General features: G+C 34.5%; 1 protein-coding gene and 1 long non-coding RNA gene across 2 annotated transcripts; both read left to right on the top strand.

Annotated features, from left to right (window-relative positions):
* Nucleotides 1-722: 722 nt before the first annotated feature.
* On the top strand, nt 723-2973 carry LOC113044819 (uncharacterized). Its single transcript, XR_003275928.1, has 4 exons — nt 723-1169; nt 1252-1363; nt 1593-1774; nt 2311-2973. It is a non-coding gene; the product is annotated as an uncharacterized LOC113044819 (long non-coding RNA).
* Nucleotides 2974-6674: 3701 nt separating this feature from the next.
* Nucleotides 6675-19766, top strand: abcb6a (ATP binding cassette subfamily B member 6 (LAN blood group) a). Its single transcript, XM_026204789.1, has 20 exons — nt 6675-6876; nt 7426-7975; nt 9310-9447; nt 9528-9717; nt 11632-11724; nt 11817-12009; nt 12222-12343; nt 13246-13355; nt 13461-13526; nt 13650-13775; nt 14803-14879; nt 14965-15028; nt 15104-15189; nt 15301-15358; nt 16309-16413; nt 16522-16696; nt 17470-17582; nt 18222-18316; nt 18430-18498; nt 18583-19766. Exons 2-20 carry the CDS (start codon nt 7460-7462, stop codon nt 18740-18742), a joined length of 2556 nt encoding a protein of 851 aa, XP_026060574.1. The 5' UTR covers nt 6675-6876; nt 7426-7459; the 3' UTR covers nt 18743-19766.
* The last annotated feature ends 274 nt before the right edge of the window (nt 19767-20040 follow it).

The following is a 20040-nucleotide window of genomic DNA, read 5'->3' on the forward strand; positions in this document are numbered from 1 at the left end:
TTTTTTTTACTTGCAAGAATGGTATTTATTTTGTAATAATATCTACGTGTACCAATGACTGAAGATTCACTGGTTTATTACTTTTGTGTTGGTGTATACACCGTCACCTGTTCCTAACACACCGATTGTGTAAACTAATGAAGCTATGGTTGCACTTTCTTTGCATCTACCCAAGGTAAACCTCTTTTACAATCTAACATGATGGCATGATAATCAGGCTTTAGTTTATACTTCAACATGGAATTTTAGTGCTGTGCTAAAAAAAAGGTGGTATTGTTTTGGTTCTTTTAATATACAAAAATAAGACGACCATTCCAAATAATTCAATTTTTCTTTTGTTTTAGAATATTCTGTGTTTGTGTTTTATGTGAGATTTAACCTCTTAACTGTCACTCACATTTTTGAACCTCGACTTGAATGTGCATGATCCAAGCCTACAATTCATGACTGAAAACATTTTGTAACATGCTTTTGATGTACCATTTTCATGGTAATTAAATGTTTGATTTTAAAATGGGTTTCAAATGATGAATTTTTAGTTTTTTACCAAAAAAAAAAGATTTTTTCTTTAGAAAAAGACCTTTCTAACGTTATATAGTTCGTCATGATTAGATTAGGATTTATTTGTAATATAGTGAAGTAAACGTAGGTGTCCCACCGAGGGGCCAGGGTGACAGTTAACAGGTTAATATACTTTTAATCTCTCAATTATGCATCTTAAGTAAAGCGTTATGAGAATAATCTTGAAATTGCAATGGTACTAAAGTTGTTGTACTCCCTCTGCTTCTCCATGTGCCCTGTATGTTGTCTTGCGACTTCTAGGAAACACAATGTGAGTGGAAATGTGTTGCATCCCACCTGGATTCCCTATGTTGCGTCGAAAGCTGGCGAAGAACAGCTACACTTCTCCCTCAAACTCATGACAGGAATGGAGTCTTCTAGCGTGGTTTTGTTTCTGATCTTAATCTGACGATCTTAACCTGTCCTACAGATGACTGGAGGTATGAGCGACCATCTAACACTTACTTTCTGGGAGATTTCATAAACCTGGAAGTGTCAGTGGTGCGTGCTAATCGCGTTCCTCTGCGGGTGTTTGTGGAACGCTGCGCAGCTACTTTGGGCCGCAGCGGGGAAGCTGCCTCCATGTACACGATCATCGAGAACAGCGGGTGAGCGACTCTTCCTGACAGACCTTTTGAGTGCTTTACTGTTGGGCTATTGTTGGTTTATGCCCTTAACTAAAATCGTTAGATGCAGGATGGATGCCAGGCTGACAAATTCCAGGTTCATGTCCAGGATACAGGATGACAAGTTATAATTTCCGATTGAGGCGTTCAGATTTCAGCAACATTCCCTCGGAGAGGTGAGTCTATTAATCGTCAGCAAACTGGTGTGGTTCCTAACAAAATCATCAGGCCAAAATGTTTGTATGGAGTTCCTTTCACCACCTTTGGTGTGGACATTTTCTCCATTTCTTCCTTTCAGTCTGTCAAGATCAGACAGGTGTAAAAACATGAACACACGGGACAGGTGCTTTTTAAAGTAAAATCTGAAGTTATAATTCACTAATTTAAAAGCTTTTTTTTTTTAAGATCCCACACTGGAAGATGAGGCTATACTATTGGGCTGATTTTTGTCCGTGAACAGCTGTCAATGGAGGATGAGCCTCTACTGCAAATTCACAAGTCCTCTCAGATGTCGTCAAAAGATCCAGGTCACCATGTTGACATCTTTCAGAAAAATCTGGATCTTGCAGACCCCAAACTTTTGAACGGTAGTGTATGTTGACTTTTAAATGGATTTTTTTTTTTTTATAAAGCCTCTCAAAAACATTAAAATGGCACTTCAAGTTAAAGGGTTAAACTTTGACATATAAAGATAAGAAGAACAGCATTCCTTGTGACAAATCATATGTAACTTTAGTCTCTTTTGGTCAGTTTAATGCATCCTTGCTGACCAAAAGTATTAATTTCTGAAATCTTACATGCCTTGAATCCTCATGGAAATGCATTTTACTTGGAAAAATAAGGCAAGTCTCGACCCCTTTGTAATTGTAAAAACTTCTGGAATGTGTTACATTAAGCTACTGCAAAACTACTGAACAATTGTAAGTTTATGAATTTACATATGTGAAAATTCACCTTGAGACCACCATAATTAAAAAGAGTGGCTCAGAAAAGTGATTTTAGCTGGCATATTAAGAGTAACTTTAAGAGTCCAAATATGTTTTGGGGCCACTGCAAATACAAAGATGTAGGTCTCTGTCAAGCATCCATGTCACAGCCCTTACTTCTCATCTTCTTTTTCTAGAGTTCTCCATGGAGTTGGTGCTCATGGCTGCTTTGGTGGTTGCAGATGGACTTTTGTGTGTCATTATCCTTGGAAAGTTGCTTTACCAAAGGTGCAGAAACGACTTGTGTTGACTTGTGAATGATGATGATAAAAGCGGTTTTATCTAAATGGGTGCTTTGTTTCTTTGGTCTGGTGTTGCCTGCAGTTAGTTGGTTAAAGCCCATTAGCTTCTTGTTTCTGTTCTGGGGATCCCATTTGTAGTAAATGACCCTTCAGCTTTTAAAAGGGCTGATGCAGCGCTATTTACCGGTTTGAAGCATAGTTACAACTTGCTACTCAACGATTTTTCAGTTTGCTGTAAAAGTGACACTGGTGTATGTGACTGAGTGTGCTTATATGCTTTTAGAGTACAAAAAAGTTCAATTCAAATGAAACGTTCTCGCTTATAAGATTGTTCAACCACTTTTTATTAAGAACATATTGAGTGTCAAATCAAACTAAGTTTGAATGTATGAAAAAGTGAGGGGTCACCGAGATAGTTTCTTACAAATGTTATTCTTTGTGTGTATATATTTTAAAAATCAGGGAGCACAACAATCTTTTTTGAGCAGCAAATCAGCATGTTAGTATGATTTCTGAAGGATCATGTGACACTGAAGACCGGAGGAATGATGATGAAAATTCAGCTGCACGTCAGCAAAATCAATTATTTGAAAATTTGAAATTGAAGTAGTTGAGCATAAGTCACATTAAAAATGTGTATATATAATATTACTGTGTGTATATTACTGTATTTATTTCTGTGTCAAACGATTAATTGCAACCAAAATAAAAATTGTGTATGTATAAATACACAGTATATATTTTGAAAATATTATACAACAGTGTATTTCTCATAAATATATGCTTGTGTGCATGTATTTATATATATATATATATATATATACATTTACACATTACGTAAACTTATTTTGGATGGGATTAAACGTTTGACAGCACTTATTATTTATATATATATATATATTAGTTGAATAACTATTAATTCAACATGTGCATCCTTAATTGGTTATGTAAACCTTGTTTGACATGAATAAAAGATTTGAGATTGCTTCCAAAATGTCTATTTATGTTCCGAGCTTTATTTTTCTCTTTAGAGAACATGGAGCAGTGAGCCTAATACACAGCCTCTTGCATTACAAATCCAATTTTATATTTTGGTGACAGAGTTTTATGGTCTGTGTCTTGATTTGAAACTGACTGCGTCCGTGCACAGGGCTCACGGGAACAGGAAGACAAATAGACATAATTAAAATGGCCATAAAAGCAATGGGAAGCTTTATTAATATGAAGTGGGGCATAGACGTATAATGGTGTGTTTTTAGCCCGGCTGATGTTGTGTTATTTCTGTGTGTTTTACTAACACATCCATTGACTCACAGTGACCCAGTAATGAGTAATAAACCACATTTTTTATGGCGCTGCTGCAGTTTGCTGTCCTCCAAATGCCCAGAAAGAACTGCTGGCGATGGTAAAGAGGGGAATTATAATAATTAAGGGCCATTATGATAAGTTACTAAATGTTGTTGTGAAATGAAATCAAGGGTCACTGTTTTTAAAGACCAGCTGATATTAAATCACAAAGTGGTTTTTAAAGACCAGCTGATATTAAATCACAAAGTGTATTTGTGCAAAATAAAAGTTTTAAAGGCAAATATATATATATATATATATATAACTTTCCCACCTGTATAGATAGATAGATAGATAGATAGATCGAGTATGGATTGAGGCACAGCTGTACAATAAAATGCAATAAAAATGAATTCAATGTATGTAAAGTTAAGAGAAAAAAGTGCTGGCAAACACTGAAAAAACTAAACAAAAAATAAATGTTTTCCAGTAAGAAGTCTAAACAGACATCCTTAGAATAAGATCAATTTACTTGGGAGTCAAAACTTCTTGAGATATTACTTTTAAGATAATGTATTTTGAATATGTGTACTTTGATATGTACATCATATTTTGTTGTTGTATCTATATTTCAAATCATTTTTTTTTTTTTTACAATTTATCCATAATATATACAATATTTAAAAAGACACTATTTTCATTTAATTTCTTGAATATTTGTATTTTTCTTTCATTGTACTTTTCTTCTCATTTTATTAGTATAACAACATTGTAGTTTTTTTTTTTCTAACAGCGTTTTTGTGTCATTAAAGAAATATTTTTATTTTAGAATTTGTTTAAAAATGTGTTAATACATAAGCATGCACAATTTTGACACGTATTAATCATTTATATTTCTTTCTTTCTTTTTTTCTTTTTTTTTGGCAATTTATAAATGATTGCATTCTAGTGTTATTTCCTTTTTTGCATTGCGTTTGGAAGCCTAACTGTCTTCTAATAAAGCACTTGAGTTATTATACTCTGTGTAAATGACCCTGTTCCTCTAGTATTTGCATTTGGAAGGTAGACCAACCCAGATAAAGATGACAAAAGGCCTCCTGTCATGAAGCGAGACGAACCCTGTCAGAGCTCATAATTAACCCCTTAATGAAGACCCCCGTCAACAATGAAATGTTCATAATGGAGGAGGAGATTTAATTACCTTTCTTTTGCAGCCCAAGTTGCAGACACTCAGGAAACAATTAAGTTCCTGTTAGTCTTTATAATCCAGAGTCTGGGCTTCACTGACCTCCTCTATTAATAACACATACATGTCTACAGATCACAGACTTCACTTCAGTGTATTCAGGAAATGAAGAGCCAAATTTACCAATTTGTCTTGGTAAAAATGAATGAACACAGATGTCACTTCAGCAACTAATTCTGGATTCTGTTTTGATGACTGATTACCTTTTCCATATCGAAGTGTTCATATTTATACCATTTCACTTTTCGATGCTTGTTATAGTGTATAGACGTACTACATGCACACATCTTTATAAGACATTTTAGCCTTTGAGGTTGTGATGCTACAGCCAAGCCACCATGGATGATTACCTTTGACCCTTATATAGTTCCATATAGAAATCAGGAACCAGAAACAATCCACAATAATTCCCCACAGCTTTCAAAAATGCTCTCTGTGAGCATATCTTGTTTTTCTTTATTCTAGTAAATACACACAATCCTAGTCTCACATGTCTCTCGTGTCTTGATTATGATTTTGTAAAACTAAATTTCTAAACTTTGCTGATAAATTTTTTATTTATTATTATTTTTTTTTTATACGAACCTGTGTAATTCAGCTAAACATGCATGCACATACAAAAATAAGCGAACAAATTAAATAAATAGAGTAGAAGGGTTCTTTTTTTTTTTTTTTTGGTCAAGTGTGCAGAAGGATAAAGTACAATGCAAAACAAAGACACAGCATGTGTTCACAACAGCACACTGCTGTGCTACACGTACTAATGTTACAGTATGTAGTCGAATGTACAGTATCTCTGAATGTTCTGGATGCACGGAATATCCAGGGGCGTCGGACTGGGGGTAAAACCAGTACTGATTACCAGGGCCCCAAAAGGGAGAGCAGGCACTTGAAAAGTCTGGAATATAGATTTTCAAGGGAGGAAGGGGGGGCATTAGGACTGCCTATGCATAGGGCCTGGGATCTTGTGCAGCGCCCCTGGGAATATCTGGATGACAATGCAATGCTACGACTTGACCTTCCATTTCCATGATGAATTAATTTAAAAGTAATGTCAGCAATGATGATGTTTACTCATCATTTGATTAGACAGCAAAATATAAATGCAATTGATATGTACTGCTGCACATACTAGCAAAAAATAGAATGTAGTTGTGTAGTAGAGTATAACCACAGTTTCAGTAAGCAAAAGACGAACATAACCTGTATAATGCTGTCCTCTGCTGGTAAATTACCAGTTTGCAACAATAAAATAAAATAAAATAAAATAAAATAAAATAAAATAAAATAAAATAAAATAAAATAAAATAAAACAAAACAAAACAAAACAAAATAAAACAAAATAAAATAAAATAAAATAAAATAAAATAAAATAAAATAGTTTATTCCTTCAGGGGGCGCTCGGCTGCTCTGAAAGCCAAACCTCCCACTGAGTCCCATTCAAATCTTATGACGTTTTTTTATCTTACCGTAGACATTTACGTTGTAAAAAATAAGTATAATCGTTTATATCATTTCATTCTTTCTAACACTTTATATTTTACATAGATATGAAATCCACTTCAGTAATGACTAAACTGTTAAAAAAAAAATCATTCAGTAATCACAACGAACTGTGATTGGACAATTCTTATTAGCGTTGAGAAAAGTAACATGGCCCATGACAGCTCTTTGTTGAGTTTCTGTGCACTAGGACCATGAAGCACCGCCAGACTCCGGTCTGCGGAGTGACGTCGGTTTGTCCCGGTGTTATTATTGTGTAAGTCGTGGATGTGTTGGAGTTGAACGGTGTGAGTTTAAGGCTGCAAGGACATTCAGTAAACGCAGACGTTTAATTGATTTAGCAGCGCTTACGTTCATCTGAGAGGACACCTTTATTCGAAGACGCACTCGGAAGACTAGAAGGATCTCAGTGACATCTGAAACAGGTTAGTTCAGTATCTAATTTAATTGGCCTAACACAAGTTTACATGAGCCTGGTATCAGATAGTAATACTACGTTACTTTGATATGCATGGTTATAAATTACACTTACAAAGAAGAACTGTACCATAGTAGAGTATCGTTGTAAAACCATGGTGGTGTAATAGAAAGCTGGCATTTTATTCATAAAGAGTTCAATTGTAAAAGCCTTTAAGTGCCTTTTTAGATTTTGAATTTATGATTCTGAAATTATGATTTTAGTTTTAGTATACCAGTTTAACTATACTAACGCTGGTACTTTCTACGTTTACTATGGTAGTATACAGTTTTGGGGCATGTAGCATAGGAATGCTTATTTCTTTGCACATATACTATGAAAATATATCATTTTCCACTTGACATTATTGTGATATTCTTTGTATCTTGTAGTAAATACACTGGAGTAAACACTATAGTTTGTGAATCCATACAGTACCATAGAATTATTATTATTTTTGTTTGGTTGTTGGAAGCAAAAGTTGATCAGGTATCCTTACCATATTGTTTTCTTCCAGATATTCTTTGTGTGGGTCCGTCATCATCATTATCATGGTGGAGCTGAAGAGTTACTGTGAGGCGGGGGTCTCCATGCAGGAGGTCTGGGTGGAGGGCGGTCTGACTCTGTGCTTCTACTTCACCCTCGTGCCATCCGTCCTCCTCACGCTCTCCGTCCTCTTCGGCACGTTTCTGTGCATATGCTACAGCCGTTACGGCACAGCCATGGAGCCCAAGTTCATCCCCCGCTCGCGACTCTTCCGGCTCCAGGTGGGCCTGTCGGTGCTGCTCGTCCTGCAGGCTCTGGGCTGGATGGTGTTTCGGGTCGCCCGCAGCGGAGAGCTGCCGGGGTACGTGGTCGTGTATGGCTGTCTCTCCATGCTGGGCTGGATTTGGGCCGTGGCCCTGCTGCGTCTGGAGAGGAGGAGGGTTCTGCTGCGGGACAGAACCAGAGGACACAGTACGGTACTGCTGATGTACTGGGCCGTTGCGTTTGCTGCCGAAAACCTGGCGTATGTGTCATGGATGAGCCCTCAGTGGTGGTGGACTCTGGAAACATTTGATCAACAGGTAAGTGTGTGTGTGTGTGTGTGTGTGTGTGTGTGTGATTGTTTATTGTTTATGTTAATGACAATTTGCATTAATATAAGTATACAGGATTTTTTTTGTCTGTTTTTCATCCACCAAGTGGAAAGCAATGGCTTACCAGTCTTTAACATCATTGCTATTGAATTATGTTAAGTTATGCACCAGATTGTAGTACTTTTAGTGTTTTTTTATTTTTTTAATGTATTGTAGCCTATATTGTATTATCATCTGTTTCTGTACTCTAACCTTTGGCACTGATGCCATTGTTCTGTCTTAAGTGCAAGGGTTTGAAAGTGGTGACAGATGTAGGAATCCTGCTCACACACCATGACTCAGCATCTTGGTAATAGTGTGAAAATATGATTTTTTGTTTTTACAATAATGTTTCTGGATCCAGCAGATGAGGTTTAACAACTCAGCAGTGACTCAGCAATTAAGTTTGACTGTCATTGAAAAATAATATTGTTGAGTCATTATGTGTTTTTTCTTTACATAGTAGACAGTGACATGGAAATAGTGTCGAGTCATTGTCAGTTCTGCCGCATTCCTTCCCGCTTGCATTAGCCACACCCCACCTCTTCGAGATTGACCAATCAGATAACAGATTCTGTGACACTTCATGACCAGAAAGTTTCACTCTACTCATTCTAGTCTAGCTGTTAAAACATTGAATGTTGAATCCATGTTGTAAAAATGGCAATAAATTGGCCAGATTTTCCTAAAAGAAGAAAACAATTAACAAAAAAGTCCAGTTTTCAAATAAAAAAGTTTGCAAATATACATATTGGACATATAAAATTCAATTAAAATAATTGAGCTATTATACTGTGTATACAGCTTATTATTATTATTATTACATTTACCATTGTAATTATCACAGGACAATCAAATAGCTATGTTATAATGTGTTTTATAATTAAATATTATATTATTAATAGTTAAACTTTTAATACATTAACAATAATTATACATTTTTTTACTTTTATTTATTTATTTTTATATATATATATATATATATATATATATATATGTGTGTTTTTTTTTTAAGTATAACTCCCAATTTTTATTTGATTTAAAAAAATTTCATATTTAATATATGATATTTTATGTACTTTGTTTTAAATTGGTTTAACTTCTCACTAATTACAGAACACAAATTCAGTTAGCTACACTGCTTAAACGTTTTTTAAGCTAATGACTAAAACAAAACGTGAGACGCATTATAGTAATGCCACTCTTTACTCTTAGATGATATCAAGCAGATACAAACAATAGCAAACCATTATCATTCTGTTCATAATATTCATTGTCTGCAGATGGAGTTTGCTTTCTGGCTGGTGCGGTACTTCAGCTCGGGTTTGCTTTTCCTGTTAGGCCTCAAAGCTCCGGGCTTGCCACGCCGGCCGTACATGCTTCTGGTCAATGAAGACGAGCGAGATGTGGAGCACGGAGCAGTAAGACTTTACATTCACTCTCAAATCTCACTTTGGTAATTATAATTAATCTTATTAATGCATCTCTTGCATGTTTTCAGCCTCTTTTGGGTAATTCAAATGAGAATCAGTCTACATGGAAAGATTTTGGGAAGAAGGTGCGTCTGTTGGTGCCGTACATGTGGCCTAAAGGCAACGTCCTGCTCCAGCTGCTGGTTCTGCTCTGTCTCGGGATGCTGGCAGTGGAGCGCGTCATTAATGTGTTTGTGCCCATTTACTACAAGAACATAGGTAAAGAATAAGATTCATATGTAGTCCATAATCAATTATTTGTGCACACACACACACACACATATATAGTCAAAACAAAAATTATACCAGATACAATTTTGGATATTTTTTTTACTAGTAGGTGCAGGACAATAGTTAATTTATGTAAGCAAGGATGTCAAAATAAAGTGAACTGTGAAATATTTTACCCCAAAAACAAAATCTATAGACCCTTTTACAGTTGGTAAACAAGGTGACGTATTTGTGTGGGCGGGGCTTAGCTGGATGCAGAAAGATTCCTCTCAACACTTGAACAAACGGAAGCTAGCGAGTTTTCTTAGCTTGTTTTTTTAATAATGGCTGGAGAAAATCTGAATAATCTGCTTTATCTGAATATTTAAGGTCACTCACTGTCCGGGACCACGATAATTATTTGAAAAAGTTAACTTTAACGGACGGAACCAGATTGATCGAACCGTACACAATCACTCATTGGATGGACGATCTGACAGGATTACCTCCGATTGAGTGGCCTGACATCTACACTTACCTGATAGAGAAACCGAGCGTGTATAGTAAAGAAAACTGAGGGCGTATAAATCCTTAGATTAAATAAAGAGTGACATTACAGTAAAATTATTATTAAGATGTAAATATTTTCTAGAAATAAAAATTCTGAAGACTGCTAATTAATTATAAACTTTCTGTATTTATTCTTTCTTACCATGTTCTTAAATTCCAATCACAAGTAATCACAATAATGTATATAAAATGTTCTCCGTCGATTCTGGCAACCAACAACACAACAAGACGACATTTTAAGCTCCTTGAGTAGCCGACCCTGGGTTGGTTTGTATTAGCCGCCTCAAGTTTTCCGTTTGTTTTGCCTCCAGCTAGCGCCGTGACGTACCTGTGACGTCCGCGCAAAAGGGGTCTATTCAGACACTTCATTCAGACACCATGTTTTGCCAAGTGTTTTTCTTTAATTGCTAATGCGATCTTTTTACACCACAGGCTGAACAAAATTAAGCATTTCTTGGTAATTGGTTGACATAAATTGGTATTTTCTAATTGTGTACTTAAATTTAACAGCTGAACATTGTTTTGGTTTGATGTGGGGATGTAACGATTCACTCAACTCACGATTTGATTCACAATTTGTTTTTGTTATAAAATGAGATTTAAGACTAATTCTAAGGTTTGGGTAAAATGCTGCACGTTTCCTTGTGAAATTGAAATTTAACTATAATAAAAATATGCTAAAATAGATCTTTTTTTTTTGGTTTTGATTGCTTCTATTGTCTTTTCTTTGGATAAAAGCGTCTGCTAAATAAGTACATTTAAATATGTAGATGTAAAAAACAAAACTAAATTAAAATTTTAAAACAAGCCAAATAAAATAAGTAACACAAATAAAAAAAAAATATGTATTTTCATATAAACAAAATAGGGCTTTGTCTGTGCTCCTTTTCATTTAAAATGAGAAGCAACCACTGCACGATCCAAGCAAAGATGCTGCATACATGCAACATGAGCAGTTTTTAATCTAAATCAGATTGTATAATTTCGAAATTTGAAGCAAAACAGAATGGTTTGACTTGAGTTTTGTGAAACTATACATAAAAAAAATATATGCATGAAACAGAAACAGCAGACGAGCTGAACGAGATGCAGATTCACTCTCTGTCAGCAGGTGGCGCTTTAAACGTTTCCTTGGTTTCTGCCGCAAACAAAGCAGTGCTGCACTTATGAACTGAACCATTTTCTAAACTATAGCAAATAAACTGTGACAAAAGGTGTCTGAATACATTTTGGTTTGTCTGTATGTATGTATATATATATATATATATATATATATATATATATATATATATATATATATATATATATATATATATATATATATATTTCTGATTTTTATTTCTCCTGTCACAGTGAACCAGCTGACAGATGGGAGTCCCTGGAAGACTCTGGCCACTACGGTGTGTGTTTATGGGATTCTGAAGTTCCTGCAGGGAGGTGGAGCTGGTAAGGGAACATCTCCCAATTCAATCTCAGTGTAGTGTAATGTTGAATATCCTTTAGAATCCAATCTGATCTCCTTTTGGGTCCATCTGCAGGATCGTCTGGGTTTGTAAGTAACATGCGTTCGTTCCTGTGGATTCGAGTGCAGCAGTTCACTAACCGCGTGGTCCAGGTGCGTCTCTTCGCTCATCTGCACTCTCTGTCTCTGCGCTGGCACCTGGGCCGCCGCACAGGGGAAGTCCTGAGAAGCATCGACAGAGGAACTTCATCCATCAACAGCCTGCTGAGGTCAGAGCTGACTTTGTTTCGTTTTTTTACCTTCTTATGTCTAGCACTGGAATGCAATTATAAACAAAGTCAAGTAGGTTGATGTGCAATATTAATCTTGAATGCATTTGCATTAATGCAATAAAACATAGTCTATGGTTAGTACAATAAAAGTGATCTCAGTTTGTATTATCTTGAAATATATATATACTTTTTTTTTTTGAATCCAACAGCTACATCGTGTTCAGCATCTTCCCCACTATCGCTGACATTATCATCGCCATTGTCTATTTCATTTCCAATTTCAATGCCTGGTTTGGCCTCATAGTCTTCGTTTGCATGGCCCTCTACCTCAGTAAGTATCTAACAAAAGTCATTTCGAAATGTGAATACATGAACACACACATTGCTGAAGATACTGTAGTTGCTTCTTTTCTGGTTAAGTAAATTAAAACTATGTTTATTGACTTACCAAAGTCTGGTTTACAAATCAAAATTATGAATATTTTTATCATTCTCGCTGATTCAGGTGTTGTTATTTGTTTGTTAGCATATTGTGCAGAACATATACTGCCTTCTGTAAGTGTAGCAGCTGAAACAGAATGCAGTATGCAAACATTCTGCAATATTTTTTGCCACACCATTGCATAATGTTTGTTAAATAAAAACAATTAAAAATTATTTCCAGTTATTGGATTAAAGCAGAAATGACATCAAATATAAATATAAGGTTAAAAACATAAATGGACAAATTAGAATAAATGAAATAAACAAATTACTAAAAGCAAAACTGGAATAAAAATAAAGTTAAATAGATGTGGGAATAATATATAAAAATAATAATAAAAATGACAAAAGCATATATCAAAATACTAAAATTATAGTGAAAACTGAAAATATGAATTCAGTATAAATTCAAGCTAATATATATATAATATAAATGCTTCAGTATATAACAAAATAGCATTATAAAGATTCATTAATTGGTGTCACTCTATGGTTTTATAAATAAAAATGATTATTTTAAAATAGCACTTGATATTGCTTTACAGGTAATTCACAAAATGTGAACCGTATACTGCATAAACAGTTCATGCTTCATAAATAGTGTGTACTGTACATATCTAAACTCAAGAAAATGGAGTGCAGTATTGTTTGATTCTTTCATCTCAAGACTCACTAAAGAAAGAAGAATGGAAATATACTAGATCAGCATTTGATTGATTGGTTGATTGCTGTTATGTGTGTCTCGGTCAGCTCTCACTATTGTTATCACTGAATGGAGAACTAAATACAGACGAGATATGAACACACAAGATAACAATGCCAAATCGAAAGCTGTGGACTCTTTATTGAACTTTGAGACGGTATGGCTACGATTTGTTTGACTAAGGCGTCAGAATGTTTGTTACACAAAATAATACAATTGTGCTGTGCATATGCTGTGATTAAGATTATGATATTGTCAACAGGTCAAATATTACAATGCAGAGAGTTATGAAGTGGGTAACTTTGAGAATGCTATCTTGAAATATCAGGTAACATTTGTTCAGAGTTTTTTTTTTTAGACTGATCTCCACACAACATTTGTAGTGTTTCATCTTTATTTTTATCTGACGTTCACAGTAATATAAATAAATAACACTTTCTCTTTTGCTCAGGTATCGGAGTGGAAGACCAACGCATCTCTGGCTCTCTTGAATCAAACGCAGAACCTCATCATCGGCTTGGGTCTTCTGACCGGATCTCTGCTCTGTGCGTACTTCGTGACCGAGGGAAAGTTTCAGGTACAAACAGTGAAGACTACTCCGATATCACACCACTGGCCATCAAATAATCTATGGTTTATAGCAGGTATTGTGAGTATGTATACAGTGGACAGTTCTTCTGAGTTTACCATTTGATTGGATGAGCCACTTTCAAAGTCATTATAAAACAGCCAATAAATGCACACCTCAGTTAAATGACATGTTGCTTCTTTCGAAAGTTTCAGTGTTGCTTCATAAAAAGCACTTTTTTGTCTAATGCACTACATTACTTTCTATTTATGAGATTATTATTGAAATGCCATTGTTATATTTCCACTTCAGAGGTTCTACTCTTATTGTCATTTCACGGTCACAGTACACTATCTCTGAAATGTATTTTAATATGATTGTGGTGGTTAATTTAATGTGACCGGAAGGTACATAACAATCAAACTGATACAGTATAATATTAGTATTCTATTATATATATATTATATATATTATATTATATATATAATACATATAATAATTAATTGTGACTTTTTATCTCACAATTCAGACTTTTTTACTCTCATAATGGTCGATATAAATTCACAATTGCGAGATATTAAGTTGCAATTCTGATAATGTCAGAATTGTGAGATATAAACTAAGAAATTCTGACTTTTTTTCTTAAATTGGTGTGTTATAAAAAAAAATAGTCAAAATTTGTGAGAAAAGAAAATCCGATTTCTTTTCTAAGAATCGCAAAATCTCAAATCTTGCAATTCTGACTACATAACGCGCATTTGCGAGTTTATATCACGCAATTCTGACTCTATTTCTCATTTGCAACTTGGAGAAAAAAGTCAGAATTGTGAGTTTGTATCAAAATTATGGGGGGGAAATTATGAGATAAAAAGTCGCAATACCCTTTTTTTTTTATTTAGTGGTGGGAACGGGCTTTCGCAGAAGTGAAATAAAACAAACGGGGAAAAACAAAACAATATAAATATATTACTTCACTGAGCAGTGAACAAGCAGAGATTTTGGTTTTGAGTTTGTGTAACTCATCATGGTCTTCCAGGTGGGAGATTATGTGCTGTTTGGGACGTACATCATCCAGCTCTACACCCCTCTCAACTGGTTTGGAACATACTACAGGCATGAAGATTTTCTCATCTGTGTACAGATAAGTATACATTTCTTTAAAAGATCAAACGGTAAACGTCTATCTTTCCTCTAACAGAATGATCCAGAATTCCTTTATTGATATGGAAAGCATGTTCAAGCTCTTCACTGAGGAGGAGGAGGTGAGCGGGGGGTTTTCATTGAGGTTTGTTACACAGAAGCTTTGGGATAATTAAAGACATGATGATTTAATGTAGGTGAAGGATGAGGTCAACGCTGGAAACCTGGACTACAGACGGGGAAAAGTAGAGTTTGAGAATGTCTTCTTCAGCTACACGCAAGGGTGAGCAGCTTCACTCATAACTCCTATTCGTTTCTACTGTTTTTTATTTTGTGATTAATAGAGTAATTTGTGTCACAAATTAAAATATTCAAAATGGGATTTTTTTTGCAGCAAGGAGATTCTAAAAGACGTCTCTTTTACCGTTCTCCCCGGACAAACAGTTGCACTTGTAAGTCTATTCTATTCTATTCTATTCTGTTCTGTTCTATTCTATCCTGTTTTGTTTTGTTCTATCATATCCTATTCTGTACTATTATGTCCTATTTTATTCTATTCTGTTCTATTCTATTCTATTAGGTTCTATTATGTTCTGTTCTATCCTGTTCTGTTCTATCATATCCTATTCTGTTCTATTCTATTCTATTCTATTAGGTTCTATTCTATCCTGTTCTGTTCTATTATATTCTATTCTGTACTATTCTATTCTATTAGGTTCTATTCTGTACTATTCTATTCTATTATATTAGGTTCTACTCAATCCTATTCGGTTCTATTCTATCCTGTTCTGTTCTATCATATCCTATTCTGTACTATTCTATTCTATTCTATTAGGTTCTATTATATCCTATTCTGTACTATTCTATTTTATTCTGTTCTATTCTATTAAGTTCTGTTTCTATCCTATTCTGTTCTATTCTATCATGTTCTGTTCTATCATATCCTGTTATGTCCTATTTTATTCTATGATATTCTATTCTATTCTATTCTATTCTATTCTACTCTCTTCTATCCTATCCTATTCTATTATCTGCTGCTCAAGAAATATTTCCTATTATCAATGTTGAAAACAGTTGTGCTGCTTAATATTTTTGCGTGAATCTACCATTCAAGAGTTTGGATTTAAAGATTTTTTTTTAAACAAAAAGAAATTAATAGTTTTATTCATTAAAGAGTCATTAATTTGAATTAAAGTTAAAGTAAAGACATTATAAAGTTACAGAAGATTTTTTTATTTCATATAATTTTTTTTAAATCAAAGAATCCTAAAAAAATGATTGCAGTTTTTCCTCAAAAAACAAAACAAATAATAACCATTGTTAATTACTTAGCACCAAATCCACAAAAAATTATTTTTTGACCACTTGTGTATGTGTATTAATTTTCATTGGTTTATTTCAGGTCGGACAGTCTGGATCAGGGAAGAGCACCATCATCCGTCTGCTTTTCCGTTTTTATGACGTTCAGGGCGGGTGTGTAAAAATAGATGACCAAGACATCTCAAAGGTGAACCTGTCATTGATACAAGAACAAAGGGCACCCCGACAGTACCTTTAAATTCCTGTCATAGCAGTTGAAATTGCTCTAAATGTGTCACGTCTGCTTGTGCATCAGGTGAAGCAGTCCTCTCTGCGCGCTCACATTGGCGTTGTACCTCAGGATACCGTCCTGTTTAACGACAGCATTCGAGAGAACATCCGCTACGGTCGAGTTACTGCGTCTGACCAGGAGGTGGAGGAGGCTGCCATCGCTGCTGACATCCATGACAAAATCATAACCTTCCCGGAGGGTGAGAACCATGTAGACGAAATCTACAACTTTACAGCTTCTAATCATATGTGACTCTGAACCACAAAACCAGTCATAAGGGTCAGTTTCTCGAAATTGAGATTTATACATTCTCTGAAAGCTGAATAAATAATCTTTCCATTGATTTATGGCTTGTTAGGATCAGACAATATTTGGCTGAGATACAGCTATTGGAATATCTGGAATCTGAGGATGCAAAAAATCTAAATATTAAGGAAAATTGCTTTTAAAGTTGTCCAAATGAAGTACTTTGCAATGCATATTACTAATCAAAAATTAAGTTTTGATATATTTACGATAGGAAATTTACAAACTATGTTCATGGAACATAATCCTTACTTAATGTTCAAATGATTTTTGGAATAAAAGAAAAATCTATAATTTTGACCCATACAATGTTTTTTTTTTTTTTGCTTATTTCTACAAATATACCCCAGAGACTGGTTTTGTGGTCCAGGGTCACATATTTAAACTGTAGTCAATAAATAAATAAAATGTGACATTTATAAAATGTACTTATATAAAATGTAAAAAAATATTTAGTTTAACTTTATTTACTAAAATAACTAAAACTAAACCTGAAATAAAAAAAAAGACAAAAACTGCTGAAATGGCAAAAAACGCAACCAAAACTTAAAAATGGATATCAAATTAAAATGGATACAATAATGGTATCTCATTGATACTAAAATAACACAAGGATGCCATCCAGTTTGAGTCTAAGTGATATTCATAATTGATATTTATTTGTAGGCTATGACACTCCGGTGGGTGAGAGGGGACTCAAGTTGAGCGGAGGAGAGAAGCAGAGAGTCGCCATCGCTCGCACCATCCTCAAAGCGCCACAGATCATCCTTCTCGATGAGGTACGACATCACCAGTGCATTATGGGAGAATGCATACGTGATGTGGGAATCATCCCCGTTTTGCCTTTTGTTTAAATGATTTATTATTGAGATGTTTTTTTTATTATTTCTTTTAATCAGATAATGCTGTGCAGTTGCAATACTCTTCAAGAGTTTGTTAGATTCTTTAAGACAATTTAAGAAATTACTATTTTGATAATAAAAGCGTAAATGTAATTGTTAATTTATTTACAATATAACAAAATAAACACTGTTCTTTTTAACTTTTTGTTTATGGAAAAATCCTTAAAAAAAGTCACTTTCCAGTAAAATATTAAGCAGCAAAGCAGTTAAATACAATTTTTGTAATATATAACAATTCTTCTCTTTTTTTGTTATTTATTAATTATAGCTTTAATGGGCATTATAGACTTCTTTTAAAACATAAAAAAAAAAAAAAAAAATCTAACTGTCCCCAAACTTTTAGTTTGATATGCGATGATGGATTTTGGACCAATGGAATTTCAGTGGGCGGAGCTTCTCCGCTATACTGGACAGAAATAGAAAACAAGCAGAACAAAAACTGTAAAAGAGATTTGTTTGTCTACTTTTTTCTTGATAGACTCATTTACTACTACTTATCTTCTACTCTACCCATAGGCCACCTCTGCTCTAGACACACAGACTGAGAGAAACATTCAGGCCTCGCTGGCTAAAGTCTGTGCCAACAGAACCACCATTGTGGTGGCACACAGGTAAACACATCATTAAATCAATGACCCAAATCATCTTCCATCAAATACTAGTCATGAAACTAGATTAAAGAATTTCTTATTGTATAACGCCATCACTGATTTGCATATTGCAGATTGTCGACTGTGATTGGAGCCGATGTGATTCTTGTACTTCGTGATGGACAGATTGTGGAGAGAGGAAGGTGGGTTTATTAACTGGAACACTGAACACACATCTAGACCAAGTTAATGCGATGTGGTTACAAGTCCGGTGTTGTTTGTGGTAGGCACGAGGAGCTGCTGGCGAAGGGAGGCCTGTACTCTGACATGTGGCTGAAACAGCAGCAGGCGCAGGATTCAGACTCAGCCTCTGACTCCGAGACCAAAGACAGGAAATCTGAGAAACTACAGCCTCAAACATCCACTACAGGACACAAGGGACATTAGACACACGAGACATGCAATCAGATCTGGTTTTGTGTGCATTTTAAGCTCGTCTAGTGCTGTTTTGAAATATTAGACATATTACATAATATTGTTTTCGCCAGTTTTTAAAAGTGAGCCATGTTGCCTAAGGATTTTTTTTTTTATGAGATATGTAAGTGCTTTCTTTTTTATATTCCTTTTGCAATTACTTTTCACTCATTGTATTTATAATGCTTATTATTATTATGAGAGAAGACTGACGGAGTATAAAATATAATGCTCTGACAATTATGGCTCCTTCCACTACAATAACTTCATTATGTTGAATGTACAGCGGGGGATATTTTATTTTAATAAGTAAGTGAGTATTTTTTTGGGTGCATTGATTTTCTTTGTAATAGCAAACATTCGGCAACTGATTGTTATTGTGTGTGTGTATATATATATATATATATATATATATATATATATATATATATATATGATCTATCATCAGAACAAATTGTAATTTTATTTGAAAATGTATAGTTATATTTCTGGTGCCATTGTATAACAGTAAATACAAAAATAAGACTTTCTATACTGACTTAAGATTAAGTTTAAATTTAGGGTTAGGTTATAGGCAGAGGAGGGAATCATTTCCTCAATCAGTTTTCATGTTAATTTCTGATATATTAGTTGCACACTTTTTTTACATTATGATCATTTGTGTGCTTAAAGATCATTCTGTAATGCTGTGTGTTTGTGTGTGTGTGTGAAGTTATATTTATTGCTTAGTTGCAATACTGTACAACTTCAGTTCAGTTTAAGGGACATAGGAGCTTGCTCACTTTGTAGGACTGACACTAAACTCAGGGGACAAGGTTGAAATGAGCCATTGGGGTGTGTTTCTGCTGTTTTGTAGTAGTTTTGTTTTAATGATTAATTCAAAGAACGGGTGGAGAAATAGCAACTGACGGTCGTGACCGGATTGATAAAGTCGGTGAAGATTTTTTGTATGTATTTTATTGTGCAATAAAGGCAACTAAGGGAATATGTTTATTAATATGCTCTTCGTGATTATTGATCACATTGTTCTTTGCAAAAATATTGTATGCCACACGTATTTCCTTTATATTTTGTTTAGAAATAAAAATACATGGAATTATAATATATATATATATGTATGTTGGTTATTACTATTGTTTAAATTGTGTTGTTCCATAGAACGTTCAGTAACGTGCACTGAAATACACTTAATTTTTTACACTAGAGGGCGCTTTACGGCCACAAAAAAGTCTCGGTGTGTTTTGTGCGTTTATTGGAGATATTTTTAAACA

This window comes from Carassius auratus, chromosome 26 (assembly GCF_003368295.1).
Source record: "Carassius auratus strain Wakin chromosome 26, ASM336829v1, whole genome shotgun sequence".
NCBI classification, from domain to species: domain Eukaryota; kingdom Metazoa; phylum Chordata; class Actinopteri; order Cypriniformes; family Cyprinidae; genus Carassius; species Carassius auratus.